General features: G+C 38.8%; 2 protein-coding genes across 3 annotated transcripts; one reads left to right on the top strand and one right to left on the bottom strand.

Annotated features, from left to right (window-relative positions):
- Positions 1–8,569: 8,569 nt before the first annotated feature.
- Positions 8,570–16,193, bottom strand: nphp1 (nephronophthisis 1). Of its 2 annotated transcripts, XM_058650795.1 has the most exons (20): positions 15,912–16,193; positions 15,226–15,287; positions 15,036–15,096; positions 14,165–14,298; positions 13,773–13,977; positions 13,010–13,111; positions 12,556–12,710; positions 12,362–12,410; positions 12,189–12,276; positions 11,793–11,887; positions 11,583–11,711; positions 11,341–11,415; positions 10,730–10,840; positions 10,525–10,607; positions 10,324–10,400; positions 9,697–9,790; positions 9,487–9,599; positions 9,339–9,412; positions 9,111–9,155; positions 8,570–8,946 (listed from the first exon to the last, which is right to left on the bottom strand). In XM_058650795.1, exons 1-20 carry the CDS (start codon positions 15,975–15,977, stop codon positions 8,668–8,670), a joined length of 2,097 nt encoding a protein of 698 aa, XP_058506778.1. In that variant the 5' UTR covers positions 15,978–16,193; the 3' UTR covers positions 8,570–8,667. The 2 variants fall into 2 exon arrangements, with proteins under 2 accessions (XP_058506778.1, XP_058506779.1); XM_058650796.1 differs by lacking the exons at positions 15,036–15,096; positions 15,226–15,287; positions 15,912–16,193 and adding an exon at positions 14,618–14,766.
- A 382-nt stretch (positions 16,194–16,575) lies between these two features.
- Positions 16,576–20,019, top strand: zgc:65997 (uncharacterized protein LOC794398 homolog). Its single transcript, XM_058651833.1, has 4 exons — positions 16,576–16,938; positions 17,242–17,419; positions 17,567–17,661; positions 18,181–20,019. Exons 1-4 carry the CDS (start codon positions 16,612–16,614, stop codon positions 18,370–18,372), a joined length of 792 nt encoding a protein of 263 aa, XP_058507816.1. The 5' UTR covers positions 16,576–16,611; the 3' UTR covers positions 18,373–20,019.
- The last annotated feature ends 142 nt before the right edge of the window (positions 20,020–20,161 follow it).

The following is a 20,161-nucleotide window of genomic DNA, read 5'->3' as shown; positions in this document are numbered from 1 at the left end:
CAGAGTCTTCTGCAAACATCTGTTGAAACGAGGCTTTATTTCCTTTTCTATCAACAGGGTATTTTTGCCCAGAGAACTGCCAGTGAATATTTTCTATTTTTCCTCACCGTACTCTGTCAACCGTGAAGATGGTCATGCATGATAAATCCCAGTAGATCAGCAGTTTCTGTAATACTCCAACAAGCCAGTGTGACAACAACAACAAGCCTACCACATTTGCATGGTGTGTGATGTATTTGAACAGGTAAATATGTGGCTGGTGAGTGAAAGTCAGGTTTGTTAGTGTGAGAACGACAACAAACCGTTTTCCAGTTGTTGTGTGTGTGAGTCTGGTGATGGGACAGCAAGTCGAAATTTGAGCTCGCTCATGACTGTCCAGTCTTGGAGGACTTCTAGAGCAGGGGTGTCAAACATACAGCCTGTGGGCCAGAACCGGCCCGCCGGAGGGTCCAATCCGGCCCACAGGATGAATTTGTGAATCCAATCATACAATTTTTTTCAGTTCCAGATACCCGTGACAAAATGTGAAAAATGTTCCTTTGTAGATCCACTGTGATCTGTAAGTTGCAATGCACATGTGCAAATAAACTTAGGCATACTATTGTTGAAATTAAACTTATTTTGCATCTTATTTCCAGTTGTTCATCATATGTTTTGTAAAAAGATGCTTCATTACATTTGGAAACATTTGGAGTTCTTGTTGTTTATAGGTTATTATACTATTATTTTAGTGGTCTGTGGCCCCTGAACTAAAATGAGTTTGACACTCCTGATGAGGAGAGCAAGAGGATGGCTACATCAGAGACACATGTAAAAAGAAATGTAAGGAAATTGTTGGTCACACACTGCTGTGGAATGTCATCTCATTCTTTAACCAGCATTTGACGCAAGTCAGCCAGTGTGGTTGGGTTGGTCACTCCGGCATGAACAGCACGCCCAAGCTGATCCCGCAAGTCTTCAGTGGGGTTGACATCATCAGGAACAGGTTTACTGTGTGTTTCCCAGAAGCAGAACCAAACAAAGTGAAGCAGCATTCAGTCATTCTGTTCCTCACCTGTGGAACAAACTTCCCGAGCACCTGAGCAATTCATTCTTGTCTTTTAAATGCACTTTGTGTTCAACTTTAATGCTGATTTTAATGTAGTATTAATGTCTTTTTTTTTGTTTGGATTCATGTCATTTTAACGTCTTGCTTTTATTGCCTTGCCTTGCCTTGCCTTGCCTTGCCTTGCCTTGCCTTGCCTTGCCTTGCCTCGCCTCACCTCGCCTATACCTCCAAACAGGCTGTTGTGGCTGTGTGAGTTATTTCCACATGCTACTGAGCCCCCTGTTTGTTAAATGAATCAATTGATAAATTGCCAATATGCCTTGTTTCTTCAGACTTCAATCATCAAATCCAATAAATGACACCAAACAAGAGTCATTGAGGCATTGACAGAGAAGATTTGGCAAGTGTTTCATGGGCGTAACCTACAAGTGCATTTTCCTTACAAACATGGCACCATGTAAAAGGGAAATAAACCTGCTCTGCAACGGTATAAGATTTATTTCAGAGGACCATTGTTACAACAAAGAAAATAATCCACCAAACACAAATATTCTCGGTTTAGATGAAATAGTTTAGAGTGAAACGAGAGAGCAAACAGGGGAGAATGACAGAGGTTGGGAGTGGCTTCCATTTATTTTGTTTTTAAAAATGGGTATTTATCCACAAGCTTACCATGAGCTGGTAGATGAAACAGGCTTTTTGCTATTATTTAGGAACCAGACATAAGGACAAATATCAGTCAGGACCCAATGATGGGCATTTTTTTTTTACATAATATTTTTTTTCCAGCCATTGACTTCATATTCCAGTGTATATGTTTTAAATAACAAAATATGTAAACATGTAAAACCAATGCAAACTCATGCAAAGGAAAACGTTTTTCCTATGAGGCATTAATGGAACCCACTGCCCCACCGTGCAGCTCATGACATGCCTAAATCAACAGAACATCAGTGAAAAGTGAATAAATAACCATGTCAGACTAATCCTTTAAGAAGAATCTTACATTACATTCTGTTTATTGTTTACGAGAAATGCCTGATGCCAGGTCAGTTACGTTCGAGAATAAATGAGTAGGATTGTGCTTTTGTCTGTGAGAGTGTCGCCCTGGCCGAAACTGACAAACACAGCGTGATGGTCTCTAGGCTGAGGGATTAAAACATGCAAAACACAATCTACAAAACCTATTGTGTGGGACCATTTAAGAGTTTTCATTTCTCACTCAGTCCAACATTAATCACTCTGTTGTGCCGTCACAAAATAAATAACAACACGCTCGCACACATGATTAATTGATTAAATGATTTGAACAGACAACAGTAAAATGTATTCATTTATTTATTAATTTATTATTATTTTATTTTACTATTACTGTTTGGCTTTTGACCCAGTATGAGACGTCAATTATGTGCGGAATAGTATTAGGGCCACATGTAAAAAAATAAAAATAAATTAAAAGAAAGAAAAAATAAATAAAACAGCAGGAATTCTGAGATTTCAAGTCACAATTCTGAGAAAAAAAATCACACAATTCAGAGATTAAAGTCCTAATTCTGAGATTAAAGTCCTAATTCTGAGATTAAAGTCACAATTCTGACTTTAATGTTTTATTTGTGTTGTTTTCATATTTTCTACAGCTTCTTTTTGTTTTATTGTTTGTTTTTAGGTGTTTTAGGTGTTATGTTTCTATATTTTATTTATTTCTATTTATCTCTGATGTCTAGCACTTTGTGTCAGCTATTGTTGTCTATGTATATGAGATAATTCAGGTTTTGTTTAGAAATGACAGAAACAAAGCATCGACAGGTTTCAAATTACACGTTCACTTAAAAGCAATAAGAGTCGATGATGTTTTGTTTATTACACTATAACGGTTTGTGTGTTTTGGTTTGTAATCTGCCAGTTATCGAGACAAAGGTAGATGTTTCATCAGACAACTGACCAACATGTATCACTGAGTTCTAACATTGTGCAGTGACTCATTCTGTGGGAAGGGAGCTTTTTTATGTTTGTCCTAATGGGATGTCTCTTTCCAAGGGAGAAACTTGCTTTGTTCTACTGATGCTAACACACCCTCGGTCAACCTGTTAGCCTCCGCTGGAGTCACTAATGTGTGTTTGGAGATACTACAAAGTGACAGAGTAACGTCTGAGCAGAGCGAGGGTGTTTCCCTCTAATGATGAAGTCCAGTTAAACTGACATGACTGCGGCCAGAGATGCTTCCACGGCCTCCTGCACATTATAGCTGCTGTGTCAAACACGTCAGTATGAAAGGGTGTTGCCTTCTCTACAGCAAACAGGCCTTTGTCAGAAGTAAAATCGTCCAGCTCTGAGGTTTAATTCATTTGGTTTCTTTTTATTTTGAAGCACAACCAAGCTTTAGTTTAATGGGCAGACCCATCACCCATCACTATCACCTTAAGGGATTTATTTAATGTACTCTGGTATTATATAGTAGTATATAGTATAGTAATATACACAAACACCACTTTCACCAGTTCTAAAGCATGAATATGTGTGAAATACAGTAAATGGTATCAAACGTCACATGTTCCTCCATCACCACCATCCCACTTCTAGACAACATTTATCTATTTATCTACAAAGACTTTAAAGATGTAAGATATAATACTACAATCAGCTGGTTGTAGAAAACAAAGTGTTCATTTTATACAACTTTACAATGAAAACTTGTTGCATGCATCTGATAGTTAGTGGAGGATATGTTTTTGTGCAGCTGTACATTTGTGTTTTTGTAATTATGAACTTTCATACACTTCAGTCGGTTTAACTGTTGATATTTTTCAGCTTTGATAGACAACTTTTCAAAAATACTATTCCTATTCTAGTAAGATACAAAGCTAAATCTAAATCGGTGAAGTATTCCTTTAAGGTAATGTTCACTCACATTAAAAATGAAGAGCTTGTTTTATTTACATATCCAATAAAATAGAGTTCTTTATGGAACCAGTGGAGTCACCATGTTTGATGTTTATTATTTAACAATTTGTCAGCATTTCTTTCAAACAATCCTTATCACAGTAAATTGCAGTCATTTCAACTTTGTTTTGGTCAAAACACACACTCAAAGAAATGGGCAACAAGATGTGTTTGGTCAGTGTTGAGAGAGAAACACTTAAGACTGGCTCCATCGTTACGGATCTAGCGACAAGAACACACACACACACACGCACAGATATTTCCATAGGAACACATGCCACCGCTATCACAATACAATAGCCATGATCAGTGTCTAGTTTTTAATACACCAAAGACTGATTAAGAAAGCATTGTAATGTGTAACCTGAGTAAGAAAACCAATCTACTTTCATTCATAAAAACCAAAAAGGTATCGTCTGTCCTCGGTAAGTGAATGCACGACTGAATCACTGCAAGCTCCAGGAGATCGGATGACTCTGACCTTTAACCTCCCCAGGTAAACACTAAAAATCCTACATGACTGAAGATAATCCCAAGGGTTTAACAAACTGCAGCTGAATGTCATGTAGAAATAGAAACACCATCAAAGTATAGTGCCGGTGCCGGTTCCACTAAGAAAATAAAACGTGTCAGAGCTAAAAGTCTGGCACGAGTGCAACTCCACCCAATGGCTGGTCCAGAAATTGGTGCCACAGATTATTTGCCATTTTGAAAAATCTGTAAAAGCAGCCACAATGAGATACTTAGTTTCCACAACTTTTAAATGCAAGATGCGATTAAAGGTTAATTGAATTAAAGGTTAAAGTGATAGTGACACATATTCATCATCAACTGCCTGCACCGCCACTTCTGAGAACCACAAGCCTTATTAAGAGCTCATTAAAGGATAATCTCGTAAAATATAAATCAGCATAAATCCACAATAATAAATATTAAAAAAAATATAAACCTCTCCCTCGAAAGAAATTCTGTCTTTAGAACTCAGGGACACACAAGCTGTTAGTCTGTGGTTTAAGTGTGTGACACAAAGAGTACAAACTGAGGATTTCCATGCATTTGAACTGAGGTAGAGGAGGGTGAACAGCTCCTGTGTGCCATGATGTAGAATTGCTCAATGCTCAAGTGGTTTACAAAATAAAACAAACTTCGATTTCCAGTCGTAAAAAGGCTGTCCAATGGCAAGATAAGGTAGCAAGCATGTTATTATAGACTTAAGTGGACTTAGATTTTATCAGGTAAGTATTTTGTTAAGGGCCTCAATGTCTACTGTATATCAGGTAAACACAGAGCACAGTCACTGCTGATGTATTGTTAACACCTCACTACAAACCCTGATCTAGCCCTTTAATTTGTGTATATTTAAAAAAAAAAAAAAAAAGTAAAGCAGTTATGTTCTGTCAGCTATTATTTCCATACGTAATGAGTACTTCCACTCCTTCTTCCTCATCCTCTGATACATTCATGACAAACCGTTTGTGTGTGGGCGACACTGTAAGTCAAATGCTTGTTTACTCATCGAAACAAAGAGAAGTACAACGTGACTCCTGGATTATCGTTTGAGCTTGAGCCCAACAATTCCCAGGAAAACTCCCAGTTTTCCTGCTCAACTGGTCTTCACCTGCTCGTGGGCCTCCTCGTCATCTCCTTCTTCCTCTTCCTCCTCCTCCTCCTCGTTAGATATTGAACTCCACCCGGGGCACAATGGTAACTGGGTGAGAACGTCTCAACATTTCCAGGTGATAATAGCGGTCACGTCTACAATGACGTCTCCTGTATGTGGTCAAGTATCTTTCCACTGCACACAAGAATCGGTCAGTATTCAGTGATGAGCAGAGAGGTCGTAGAGTAGTGACTCTACTGTACTGCATTTAATTACAGTGAAGCTATATGGTGTCATATACTGTGACCTAACAGTTAAGTTTTAAGAGTGTAAGTTATGTTTTCATACTCTCATACATCTGAGACTGTTTCCCAGTGCGTCTAATTTACAGTAAATACATTTTAAGTGAATATGCACTTGAAAAGCGTTCGATCTGTCAAATAAATGTCATTAATGAGAGATTTATCGAGAAAGAAACTGGGAGTTACAACTTCTTAAATTGCCTTTTTGATTAATTAAGCTATTTCTGAGGCACTTATTACATATAACAGTTACAAATGAACAACTAAAAAGTGATTAGTCAATGATCATAATAATGTGAAAAACTCATAATATTCTTACACAATAACATCTAAGATGACAGATTATTAATGACTTTGGTGAAACAAACTATATCATTAATAAAACTCAGAAATGACACACCCAAGGGTGCTCTGAGTTTTATTCCCATTAGTTCATTTGTTGCCTTTTAGTTTTCATTTTTCATTTTCAGCTCAGTGCTTAACAACGCTTTCTTGTCACTACGGGTACTGTAACCATGCCAACACCAAAGGAATGTGGAAATACAGGATATGCAATATTATTCATCAGCAAACACAGCACCAAAAGAAAGCCAGTAAGTAGGTGTGTGTGTTTTTTACTTATTTTATTTCTCACCTCTTTAGGAACTTTTCTTCTCAACTTTTCTTTCTTTTCTTTTCATGGAGAACCAAAACCTGGTTCCAATGAGGCAGAACCTCATTTCTGAGGAAAGTTTACAGCTGGGATTTGAATTGTAGTTAGGTCAGAATAGGGTTAGGCATTAACTGGTTATGGGTAGGGTCAGGTCAGAAGGTCAGAGGTGAAGTTGTGGGTTATATCTGTGTTGGTTTTAGAGTTGAGGTAAAAGCACTGCCCTGTAATGTTGTTGCTGAAGGATTCTTAGTGTAGTAGTATACAAACATGATGGGTGTGACCCGTTGGTCTACACTTGCAAAGGAACTGTTTCACATTTTAGGAAAGCTCTGTGCGGGTTTACACTGAATAGACAGCTTTTGTTCCCACTGACATTCACAACTGAATAAAATGATATGAGACATGAGCGTAAGCCTTTTTTTAAGACTGCAGTAATTTCAAGTGTCAATGTCAACTGAATGACATCCAATCCAATCCAAATTTAAAAACAACAATAGCTGAAACAAAGTGCTGTACATCAGAGATAAATAAAACAATAAGACCTAATAGACCAAAAAACAAACAATAAAACGTACAAAAAAAAACAATAAAATACTGTAGAAAGCATAAAAACAACACAAATTGAAAATATTACAATGCTGTTAACAATCTACGACACTACTGGACATTCATTTTCATGGCAGCTGTAGATTAACATCAAGCTTTTGTGATGTTTTTAGGACATTATTATGTATATGTATGCAGGATGAGTATGCACAGTGTATGTGTGGGTATAATTACGTCTTTCATTTTTAACACGCACCAGTCATAAGGACGTTTTCCATTTTAAAATGCAAATTCTGATTTTATTTGGTTCTAAGCGTGAATATAAATGAAAACAACTTAACTCTTTAGAGGGAAAAGCAATTTAATCCAGAAACATGAATTGGGATCATGACTTCAGTGCTCGGTTCATGAACTTTAAACTCACCTTTTCCGTCTTCTATATTGCGGCCTTGACTTATTTTGAATGACGAAACCTGTGAGCTTTCCAACTGTGACTGAGATCTGTATCAAAATTGTTAATGAACAGACTGAACCATGATGAATCATTGTAATGATCGTGAAAGTTACTCAGTGTGAAACTGCAAGCACAGTCCACAGTCTCTGGGCCCAGACTGATTCAACCTCTCACTGCTCTTGGGCTTTTATAGCAGACTATAAAAAGACGGCAGCAGACTAATTATTAACTGTCAATGCTGCTCCAATGCCCTGTAACTCTATACTACACACACACACACACACACATACCTGCCCAGTGTTGAACAAATGGGTGGAGACCTGAATAACAGTAAACAACCTGATGCAGTTCAAGAACGAGTTGTGAACAAAAATCATACAAAACTAAACTATCTACAATAAATGACATTATCAGGACATCCTTATCATTTTTCTTTTGCTTATAGAGTTACGCAAAGGTCTCTCAGTGTCTTTCCTCCCCTTTTTCTGCTGAATAAAGACACATCTTTGTTGACAATTGCAATCAGGGACTTGAATCATGACAATATATACAGAGATGACTGTTTGTGTTGGATTGTAATTACACTACATCTTGTAATTGTGCTTGCATTTCGCAAAACTGGTGCCACTTTATTTTATCCATCCATATTCTGCCACTTTATCCTCCACATGAGAATGCTCTGCCAGTCTCAGCTGACATAGGGTGATAGGCGGGGTACACCCTGCACAGTTCGTCAAACAACCATTCTCTCACATCTGCGGTCAATTTAGAGTGTCCGATTTGCCTCATCCTCTTATTGCATGTTTTTGGACTGTGGGAGGAAGCTAGAGAACCCGGAGAAAACCCACACAGACACAGAAAGAACCCGGGTCTTCTTGCTTAAAAGGCAAGAGTGCTAACCACTACACCAACCGTGTGGCCCTCAACTTTATTCAGATGAAAAAAAAAATGGGACAAAAACACAAATTTATTGCCAGAAACAGCTTCAGTAGAGTTTACACATTTCCAGAAAGGAATTTATGACACATTTATGGGTTTTATTCTTCTTTATTTGGCCAAACTGATGCCTCGTACAAAATAATTTAAACACAACAATCAACCCATCATTGGTATGATGAATTATCACTACTGTGCTACATGGGGGAGGTCAAATGTCAACTCTGTGATATCAAAGGCGAGGTGCTGGTGCATGGGGTCAAGGAAGACTTCTGGACTTCCTGTTTGGCCGTTGACCTGCTGGGTGTGTTTTAGAGCATCCAGGGTGGTGTAGATGACTTTGGCTCGCTGCTCCTCTGAGGGCGGGTCGGCCCAGCGATGACAGGCCAGAGAGGGAGAGTGAAGGAGGAAATACACGGACGACATGTAGACTTTAACAAACTCCTTTTTGAAAAAAGACAAATCTCTCTGCAAACACAAAGAGGAGACATTATTCTTTACAACACTCCTCATCAGCAGCCTGCAGGCATTGTACAGTACGCAGTGAAGATCTGTGGGCGAGAGAAGGCACTGTAATGGCACTGCCCTCTACAGGTCTGAACTGGTATTACATTACACACACAGAGTCTCACCTTCTGTCCTCTGCTCATACTGATCTCAGCCTCCAGCCAGGCAGCCTGAAGCAAAAACACCAAATGATTTTAATGGATGAGCCAGTCTGCTTAAAGGAGACTTTCAATGACAATTTTAAAGAATTCTCAAGTTTGCCAATCAAGTGAAGATAAGGAATGTTTTTTAATTATACTGCTCACAATGCTATAATTATGCTATATCCCCATATGATTTCCCACCCAACTGACCCTGAGAGCATCCAGCAGGTCTGGTTGGTCCAACAGCAAAGGAAATGTGGAAAGTACAGGGCTGCATATCAGATCTGAAACAGAAATGTTCCCTAAATGTTGGAAAATCTGCAGTCTGGATCAGAGGCATGGAGGAAGTGAGTGTTACCTGCATTCTGCATGGTAGGCCTGTCCATCAGCAGTGTGTCAGCTAACAGCTGTCTGTGCAGAGCCAGCAGATGGACACAGCTCAAACAGTGCAGCAGAGTGTCTGGGAGGAGACTGAAAGGGAAAATACATTACAGTAGTTCTTCACACACATGTGATTTAAATGATACAATTAACAGCCGATATAGTTTTTCCTCGCTGACTTTCCCACCTAAGCTGCATTCTGGTCCGACTGTTGGTAGATTTCAACTTAATGATCAGTCGGGGCTGTCGCTTGGCCTGAAGCATCTGTTGGAAAACACCAGCTGGAGAGGAGAGGAGAGGAGAGGAGAGGAGAGGGTGGTCGAGTGAAGATACTTTCCGACTGAACTTGTGTTGAGCTCACTGAATGTATATAAAAATGGATGTAATTGAGTTTTGAAAGTGAAGCCTGGACAGTAGGACAGAAGAAGCACTTTCAATAGAAATCTACTTCTTACTTGATTTATAATATCAGTGAACATTTTCCTGAGGGGAATAATGGACTCAATCACTAGTTCCGGCTCTTCTTCAATAGCAAATGATGTAAATGTTACCATTTAGAGGAAAACAGTCAATAATTCTTTATTGACCATTATGAGTAGACAGACAGGATGTCTGTAAATTTCTACTTACATAAAATATTATAATAATCGCGCCAGTCAAATTGTGAATTTTGAGGACTCTCGTGATTCCCTATTTTTCTTTACAGCCTTAAAGCTGAACCAGAGTCAGTATATAAACATGTGTATAAAGAAATATATATATATATATATATATATATACATATAAAATATATAGAAAATGCCCGGTATCTTACTTCCTTTGATGACTGAAGCCTCCAGTGCCACGTTCTTCTCATATGGAGTTCCACCATTCACTTGCAGTTCATAGGTTCTATACACAGATGAGTATTTTCAGTTTCATATGTTTGTGGCTCTCTTCTCTATTAACAGTGTATGATTGAGTGTATTCATTTAAGTGTATTCTGTGTATGGACAGCGTGTATGTGTAAATGTACTTGTTGGGGAGCGGATTCCCTGCATCATCGGTCATTTTGAGGAAAGCCCAGCCGCAGCTCAGTTCTCCTCGCTCGCCTGTCGACTGAAACAGAAATAAGTCATTTTTAGAGAGTGGTCTCAGTTCTGCAATGGCTGAATTACCTCACAATCACTTGTTTATGTGTATGTGTGTGTGTGTGTGTGTGTGTGTGTGTGTGTTCTTACATTCCGTATAAAGGTGACTCCCAGTTCAAAGAGGACACCGAGGTCAGGAGATGTAGAGCTGCAGCGTAGGAAACATTCTCCATCAAGGAGGCTGGGTAGGATACCTGCCATCTGGAGCAAACACAGAAATACAACATCAATATTATTTTTAACCTTAGTAAAAAAAAAATATATATATATATATATATATATATATATATATATATATATATATAAATGGTCTATTTAAAAGATTGAGGATTTGACCGGCGCAGCCAGAAAATCACAGACGGCACCAACAACCAGGCACCTACTGGACAATAGCAGCTGTCATTCACACTGGTGTCCACTGGTGTAATGATGGTTTACAAAACTGGCATCATGTTCTTTTGAAGAAGATCTGAAACTAGTTACTAAGACCATTAAGTCCTCAGGAAAATGTTTACTGATGTTATCAATCATCAGGGGTAATTTTTCTATAGACTTCTATAGAAACTGACAAACTACTTCCCCTTTTATATACGGCCATGGTAAAAAAAAAAAAAATAGCATACATCTTGTGCCAGAAAATGTTTAAGTAGAGTTTACATCACCAGAGTTTTACAATAGAGGGAAACCACAGTACAACATACCCTTGGAGAGAAGCTCCACGTCTTTGGGCTCTTGGAGTTGTAGGTTGCCCTGACTGTGTGGATGTTACTCAACACCTGAAACACAAGCAGAGTTCATTAAATAAAAATCCCTGAAAAGCCCAGTGAGACGTGAGATGAATCACTATGATTTTATTCATAAATAAAAAAATAAATAGTATTTGTTAAACAACTCCCACTTGACAGAGGCAATACAGCACATACTAGAGAGATAACTCTGATACCTGAGTTCCATCAAAGGCACAGAGGCGGACGTGTCTGCTGAGGACCTGAACCCCAACCCCTGGGGTAGGAATCATCCTGCAGTTCCACAAAGTAAAACAAACACAGGTGCGGACCTGTCGAGTCCGGACCTACATGACCAGAGAATGACAAGTAAATTCAGAAGTCTGAAGTGTTGATCACACAATCTAACAGAAGAGAGACCATCTCACCCTGCCAGTCTCCACGTCCAGAAAGAGGTCCTTAAAGGAGAGCTGTGATTGGCTGAGAGCAGGCTGAATATAGTGACTTCCTCTGTATGTTACACCTACACAGACACATAAACTGCTATTACTTTGCCTTTTTATCATATACAGTACCCCTCGACTACTCCGTTCATCAAAGGATTGTTGTCTGGTGGTGCCAACACCACGTACAAGACAATCCAGTACAGTAGTAATTACAGAAATGTTGTCCACTTTCACTGTGCGTGTAATATCGTACACACAATATGCATAAAGTGTAAATTACTAACAGCTCATTAAAAGAAACACACATTGGGTTTAAGAAATTACGGCTGAAATGATGTTTATAAATGAATAAATGAAATGAAATTAATGTTAGTTGACCTTCCTCCACCAGCAGTTTGTTGAGAGTTGACGGTCTGAATCCCGAAGGTATAGCACCCATTGCAGAGAGCACATCTGTAGCATCAATCTGTTACACACAAAGAGTACAACATACAGTGTTTGCTGACGGGTAAACAACGGTATCATCAGCTGTAGAGTAAGTGCAGTTTTACCTCAGTCAGAGCCTTTCTCACAGTGGACCAGTTGGAATGTAAATCCTTGCTGTCAAACAACACAATAGTTTCAAACCAATACTCCAATGATATCTGCTGACAGTGGATCATGTAAACAGTTTTCAACTGGTTAAACGTCCATATGAGAGAAGCAAATTGTCATTCAATTTCGAGATTAGATGAAAATGTCAAACCTCTGTTTGTCTTGGTCATTAGCCAACTCTTCACCCTCTTCCTCCTCCTCATCCTCTAGTGACTCCTCATCATTTTCATCATCGTCGTCATCTTCTTCATCATCATCCTTCTCATCATCATCATCATCATCTTTGTTGTCAATACCAGAGCTTATCTGAACATTGGGTGATTTGAATAGTTTCATAGTAACATGTCAGTTACATTATTTAAAAAATAACAACACATGAATGTTATTGAGTGTTATATGATATATGTTATATGTTATACGAGTGTGTGGAGACAACACATGCCACAGTAACTATATTTACAGTTTTGTTACTGGTGGCTGGTGTAAATATGGAAAAACAACCTTAATTATGTTGTTATACATAGAAATGATCCTTTGCTAAATGGCTGTTTACAGTAAATGAATGCTAGCGATTACATTGTTGGACACTGTGTGGTGTTTCCTACCATCAGGTATGTTTTTGGAACCACTCCCCTGTTGCCCTTAGAGTCCTGAGCCAGCCACCATCCATCTGTTGTCTTTCTGATGACCTTCAATGCCTCCCCTTTCTTAAAAACAACATGGAATTTAGTCACAAAGTCAGTGAATTCACACACGCTAACTGCAAGACCACAACCACAGTACTTTATTTTTGTGGCTAGAGCGCCCCCTCTGTTTTAAGTAAATATGACACAATGCAATTTTCGGGACATACTGAAAAGCAGGATAATCTGTTATCACACTCACATGTAATCTAGTTTATGGATTTGGAGAGAAGGTATACCATGACACTGATTTGTAGCTTGTAGGCTTCAAAGACCTCACTCTGGACCATTATTAATACAGTATGTCTTGATACTATTTTTGTAATTTCATATATTTTCCATGGTTTGTCCATATAAATACACACATTATTACAACTAACATTAGGACTAGTTTGTAGTTTTGGTTGCTGATCAGTACATGGCATGAGGACATTTCGATAGAGGTGGGGGAACTGTGAAACAGATCAAATGGAATACGCTAATCTAAAAAATGTAGTCATTTGTTAATTTCGTGAATTGTTTGTGGAAGAGTTCCAGAGACGGGACAATGTACGTGTATTACAGTGTAACTTGCTGAGATTACATCTCCAGCAGATCATTTAGAGCAGGTCTTCAGACCCTGCATGTTGCTGACACCTATCCTGTCTGTGTATGTTCTCAGTCTCTGGAACAGGAAGTGCCTCACCTGAACGGACAGATCTCCAACCTGCTCTCCTTGGAAGTCACTGAGGACTTTGTAGATGTGCGTGTCTGACTGAGATGGTGGTTTCATAGCTCGCTTCTCATCCTCATCCTCATCCTCCTCCTCGTCTTCATCATCATCATCGTCATCATTACTGTCTTCATCATCGTCATCATCATCATCTTCACTATCTGTCTTGGAAACATTGCTTGAGGACGAAAACAATGTAGCGTGAAAACACATATTTTTTTTAAATATAAACTTTGTTGTCAAACTTATATTTTGTCCTTTTCTTCTATGTTCAAAAAACTATGTTGCATTTCAGTTGATGTCATGAAATGTATGTTTCTCTGCAACAACTTTAGGAAGAAAAAACAAGCATGTGTGTCACTGACCTTGCGACACTGCTTGGTCCTGGAGGCGAAAGCTCCAGAGAAAGTGTGTTCAAATGCTCAAGGATGTTCTGCAGTCGTTTCTCCTCTTCCTTTTTCCTTTGATCATAGTTTCCCACTGGAGCAAGCTCATCTGCCTAGAAGCAAATGGAGCAACACATCATGACATTAAAACAAAGAACTGTCCAGGGCCTATCACCCTGTGTCAGCTGAGATTTAGCCTGATGTAGGGATGGCTACACCACTTTTTCATGTCTGCTATCACAGCCTTGAGTATCTACTGATACCAATATTATTGGATTTTTTCCCCCTTTTGTATCTTGAAATATGTCCACATAGCTCACATGATCAATGCAGTGTGGGAGACATGAGAAGTATCACACGATGATCACGATATAACTTGGTAGTCCAGGTCTGTAGAGTTTCACCTCTGCACTGTACATGATGCTCACTCACCAAGTTGCTGCTCTGAGAACTAGTACTTCCTGTTTCATCATGTGATTCTGCATGCTGAAAATCTCGCCTCTGTTGCCACTGGTGTTTTGCAGACTGTAACCTTTTACTTTTATTTGGCATGATTGTTCAATTCTGGGGTGGTATGTGCAATAGCTCTTTCCTGAATGAATATTCATGCCACTGTCATTGTCTTTGATCTATGTGTATCTACCCAGTCTGCCTTAGATCTGCCCTCACAATTAATTTCCAATAAGAAAAGGGTTTCAGTATAGTACAAAAATATGAATACAATTTAAATAGTATTCAGAATGATCTAAATGTTATAAAGTATGATATAATGTAATTGTTGAAAGTGGCTGAAAAATGCAGAAGGAGATAGTGACTGCGAATTAGACTCTGGCTTAAGTGAAGTACTCACCTTTGTTAGTTTCTTTAGTGTCCTTAGTGTGTTCTCAGCTGACATCTGCAGTTCTTGACATCTTGGTGAAATATAGAAATGTAATACATGAGAAAAATATTCAGAATAAATATCTGAATAAAAGCAGTGTTCAATTGCTGGTGGGTTACAAATTAGGAAACACTGCTGTGATTGTGGGAGAGTGGTTTACTTCCGAAATGCCTCTTCAGTGGATCTAGCCTGACTCCGCACATCCTTCACCAGGTTGTCAACCTGAAATTAAAGAACCGTGAGAAAAAACTATAGTAAATACAGTTTAGAATTGAGTTTATTCATTTCTGTTACATGTGTCAAATGAGCTTGTGTGATCTATACATGTGATTTATTGTCATATATTTATGTAAGTCAGAAATGTGCACAAATCTTGTACCAATGCAAGTGTTCATTCATGTTTATTGACCAGGCTAAGCCTTCATTTGGTCAATTTGGAATCCTAATGATTCCTTGCTTTTTGACAATGCTCTTCATTGTATAAGACAAATAGCACTTTGTTTTTATGTATTCTACAAGATTTGGCATCATTTTCATCCACTAAAACGCAACAATTATGGAGAAACGATCGGCTTTTCCCTCTGTTTACATTGTATATATGTAATTTAAGAGGCACAAAAGAAACAGAGCTTGTGTTTTAAGAATAAATGCTAAGATATATCCCACATTAATGGAGCTGCTGCAGCTCCAACATTAGATCGATTTCATGTGAGGAGCGGTTTGTGTTGTTGGTACCGCTGCAACAACAATGTCCATTCATTATGACTGTGTAACATGCAAGTTTCAAACTGTTACAGTTAAAATTTTGCTGAAAAAATGCACAAACAGACGCCATTTAAAACAAACCTGCTTTTCCTTTTCGTCCACTTCTCTCTGTATAAGTTGCAATGCTCCTTTTCTTTTGGGTGGCATTTACTCGCAGGTTACGCTCTATGTGTTCGCCATATGTGTTAGTTAGCACATCGCCTAGCTACTAGCTAGCTAACTGACGCTAGACTTCCACTAGTCGCTAGGCAACCGAGTCCTTTTCTGCACTGGCTCTGGTTTTCAAGTTAAAGCTACTGCCACCTACTGGACTGGAGAGTTGAAATATAGAAACCTCATTATTAATTTGACAAATGTGTTTGTTCCTTGGTGGTTCTTTTTCCCATACTGTGGTGAGTATTGTACAACACTGTGTAAAGTCGATCGAATGACCACAAGAGACACATGTACATGCTTTTGTAAGAGTTTTGTAAGCACGTGACCTCGTACTTGTTGTGAAACATGCTGCGTTTGTGTTCTCCTCGGTGGCTTCTCTTACTCAGGTTAAACGCCGGGAATGTGACTTTAAAAAAAAAAAAAATAATACGTTTCTGTTGTGCTTTAGGTACAATGTGAAGTAACCAAAATAAACGAAGGTACACATACATATTCAAATGTCTTGTAAAAAATATAGCAATATATTGCTATTGGAAATGTGAAATAACGACGTTTCTAGTCGTACCCGAACGCGTCAAACTATACATCCATCCAATCACTGCCGGCGTTACGTGATTCCCCTGTCATGGCTGCGCCTGTCGCTCTCATTCAGGGCGCTAGCAGAGGTCTGGGGCTTGCATTTTGCAAGCATATCCTGGAAAATAAACCTCCCGCTGCCGTCATAGCAACATGCCGAAACCCGGACGGGGCTGCCGCACTGCGGGACCTAGCTGGAGACCACCCAGGTAGGCTCACTGTCCTCCAGCTGGATGTGAATCGGGAGGATGACATCCGCGGAGCGGCTGCTCGTGTCAAGGAGAGTTTCAGTCGGCTGGATTTGATCGTCAACTCTTCGGCGATGCTTCACCCCACCGGGAAAGGCGAGACCAGTCTGAGGGATGTTACTGCTCAGGTAAACATCTACATTTTTCTGCAATATATCCTAGGTATGGTTGATAATTTTTCGATTAAAACGTGCAAATATGAGACTTATAATTAGAAATAAATGTCCTGAACACAACCTAGTTAGTCGTGTCCAGAACTTTTGGAAAATATAGATTTTATTGCATCTGAAATTTGATAATTTTTCACTTAAAAAGTGCGAATATGGTACTTTTATTTTAAAATGTATGTAGAACTGCACAGTAAAAAAAAGTGTCCTCCTTCCATTAACAGATTCAACCTCTCGTCTACACTTAATTTATTTTTCTTGTAGGGCATCATTTCCACCTTGACGACAAACACAGTGGGTCCTCTGGTTATGGCAAAGTATTTTGCCCCCCTCCTTCAGAAGGGTGGTGGTGGTTTCGGTCAACAGGCCACAGAGAAGGCCAAGCAGCATAGTGGCATCATTGTCAACATCTCTGCCAAAGTGGGATCAATTGGCGATAATGGTACGTTAACACCTTCTGGAAATTACACTAATGCTCTCACTTTAACCTAAAGTTGTTTTATTTAAATTTGGCATGATGAACAAAAATATGTAGTTGCTCTTGCCGCCTAATCTAACTTCCTCTCTCCACCTCACCTTCTTCATTCAGCTCTTGGAGGTTGGTATAGCTACAGGATGTCTAAAGCCGCTCTCAACATGGCCACCAGGAATCTGTCCATAGAGTTGGGCCGCAGTCGGCCCAAGGTAGGTCTGAGTGTTTTTTAGAGGTGCTTTTACATCTACAGAGTTCATACAATCATGACACATCTGGAAAAAAGTCTGCAAAAAAACCTGCAGATTTGCAGGCCTGTAAATAAAAAAAGGTAAATCTGATTTACAACTGCTGCTGCTTCAGGGTGAGAGAGAGACCACCATTTATTTGGCCGACATTAACAACAGAAGTTGACAGCTTAATCTGGGGCAGAATTGTTATAGCCTTATATCATATTCACTGAGTTCGATTGGCATAACTGATCATATCTTAATACAGTTTTAGTTAAAACATAGTGTGGTCAAGGTCATTGTAAAGTCATGGCAGCACAGTGAAAAAAAATGTGTATGAACCGTGTATCTAACCAAATAGATTATACTATTATACTGTAAACTTTTTGTAGCTTTTGTCTCTGCTTCAGTACCAGCAGAGAAAAAAAAACATATTTGGAAATTGATGCAAAGTATAAAACAAATAAAGGGCTAATGAGTTGTTTCTCATTTTTCCACCAGGTGGTGTGCGTGTCCTTACATCCAGGGACAGTGAACACAGACCTCTCCCGACCATATCACAGGAATGTGCCACAAAACAAGTTGTTCAGTACTGAACTCTCTGTAAACTGTCTGATGAGCATCATAGACACACTCAATATGGAAAAGACTGGCAAGGCATACAGCTGGGACGGGACTGAGCTTCCGTGGTAAAATCGATTGGAGCGAGAGGAATTCTCATTTGATGTCAGTTTTCTCAACACCGCCTTAAACTGTGCAATAAATCTCACACTGAAGTATTAAAATAATTAAAAAGAAAATTGTGCAGGATGTTCCTGATGGCTTCACAGTCAAAGTCTAACCAGCTGAAAACTCTTCTACTCCCTCACAACCAGCTAATTTGCTTTACTCACCTGCAGTGCTTACAACTGACAATTGAAACCCAGGTCTTCTTGCTGCAAAGGCAGAGTGCTAACCACTACTCCAGCCATGTGCCCCCCCTCCCCCCCTTTGATTCTTACTCAACAATAATAAAGTTGGAATCATTAGGGACATGAAACTTGTCTTAAATGTTTTGTTTAATACAATCACTTGTAGGCCTCAACCTGCTATAAGACTTATTATGACAATAGAAATAGAATAATATCTCCCTAATATATATATATGGGTATTTTATTGATACAGTGTGTACAATTTAGCAACCTTTATTGGTGAAGTTGCATATTAGAACTGATTATCCCTCGCCTCACCCTTCCCTTCCAAGTGTGTTCTAGAATCTATGAAGCCTTCAGTAGCTATTGTAAAAACATGGTGGTCCAAAATATAAAGCTCCTTAGAGCTGATCCATCTTTTGATATAAATCTAAATCTTACACACTGGACCTTTAATGTTAATTGGGGCCATACTGTATATTTTCTTTCACTGTTATTTGGATAACGATGGACACAACAGAACCAAGAGCCTTGGTCTAAAAGCTGGGTAAACACTATCCTGGCTTTGACCAAAAAAAGAAAAATCAACTGACAGAAGCACAAATTAACAGATTTATCTGTACAAATTTATAATTTGTGGTTTTAAAATATACATCTCTGAATTTTCAACAGATAAGCAAATAAATGCATATTTTTATTGTAAAACTATTGCTGTAGGTACTACGAGTACTATTTCAACTCTTCTCTTTCACACCTGATTGTTGAATACATGAAATGTGTATCATAACTTTTAACAAATAATTTAAACCTCTTAACTAATGTTTTCCTTTTTTGTTATGCTATGAAGTTTTGTTTTCATACAGCTATGAAAACAAATCATTTTTACACTATTGAATTAGGGGACTGTGATAAAAAGGCAGGTGTGTGCACAGTGAGTGCCCCTGAGGCTACATCCTCCCTAATTTGAACAAGAGTTCTTAACCACCATGGTCTGACAAGTTATACTGTGCTTTTTTCCCATCAGACCTTGCAGAGTTATACATTATGATGAAGAAGCAGTTGTATGGGTTTCGGGTAAATCACAGTGACACCAACGTTCTTGACCTGTTGCACTTTCCAACATGAAGCTTGTCGTCAAATGGGTTTCATTCTTACATTCATGTTCACACAGGAAAAACAATCAAGGAATCCTTGGTTGTAGTAAACAAGTGATTGTCTGTGTTTACATATGAAGAGGAGACACTAGACTCAGGCTTTACTGGGCTGTAACTAATTGGCTGGGTAATGACTGAACTCAATCCTGTTAAGGGATTTTTACTTGACAGTGACCTGATTATTAGCAAATGGAGGTTATATGTTGTTGTTTTTTTTATTGGACTGTTATTACCACATTTAACCAAAAGTTTGAATAAACATCCCATTTTATGAAGAGGACTTTTATTTTACTACTCATTTGTGGCATTCATTCTGTATGAGAGTTAGTATGAGAGTGAATTGTTTGTCTATGTGTTGGCCCTGTGATGGACTGATGACCTGTCCAGTGTGTACCCCGCCTTTTGCCCTATGTCAGC

The sequence above is a fragment of the Solea solea genome, chromosome 15, assembly GCF_958295425.1.
Source record: "Solea solea chromosome 15, fSolSol10.1, whole genome shotgun sequence".
NCBI classification, from domain to species: Eukaryota; Metazoa; Chordata; class Actinopteri; order Pleuronectiformes; family Soleidae; genus Solea; species Solea solea.
This window is presented reverse-complemented; position numbering and strand designations above follow the sequence as displayed.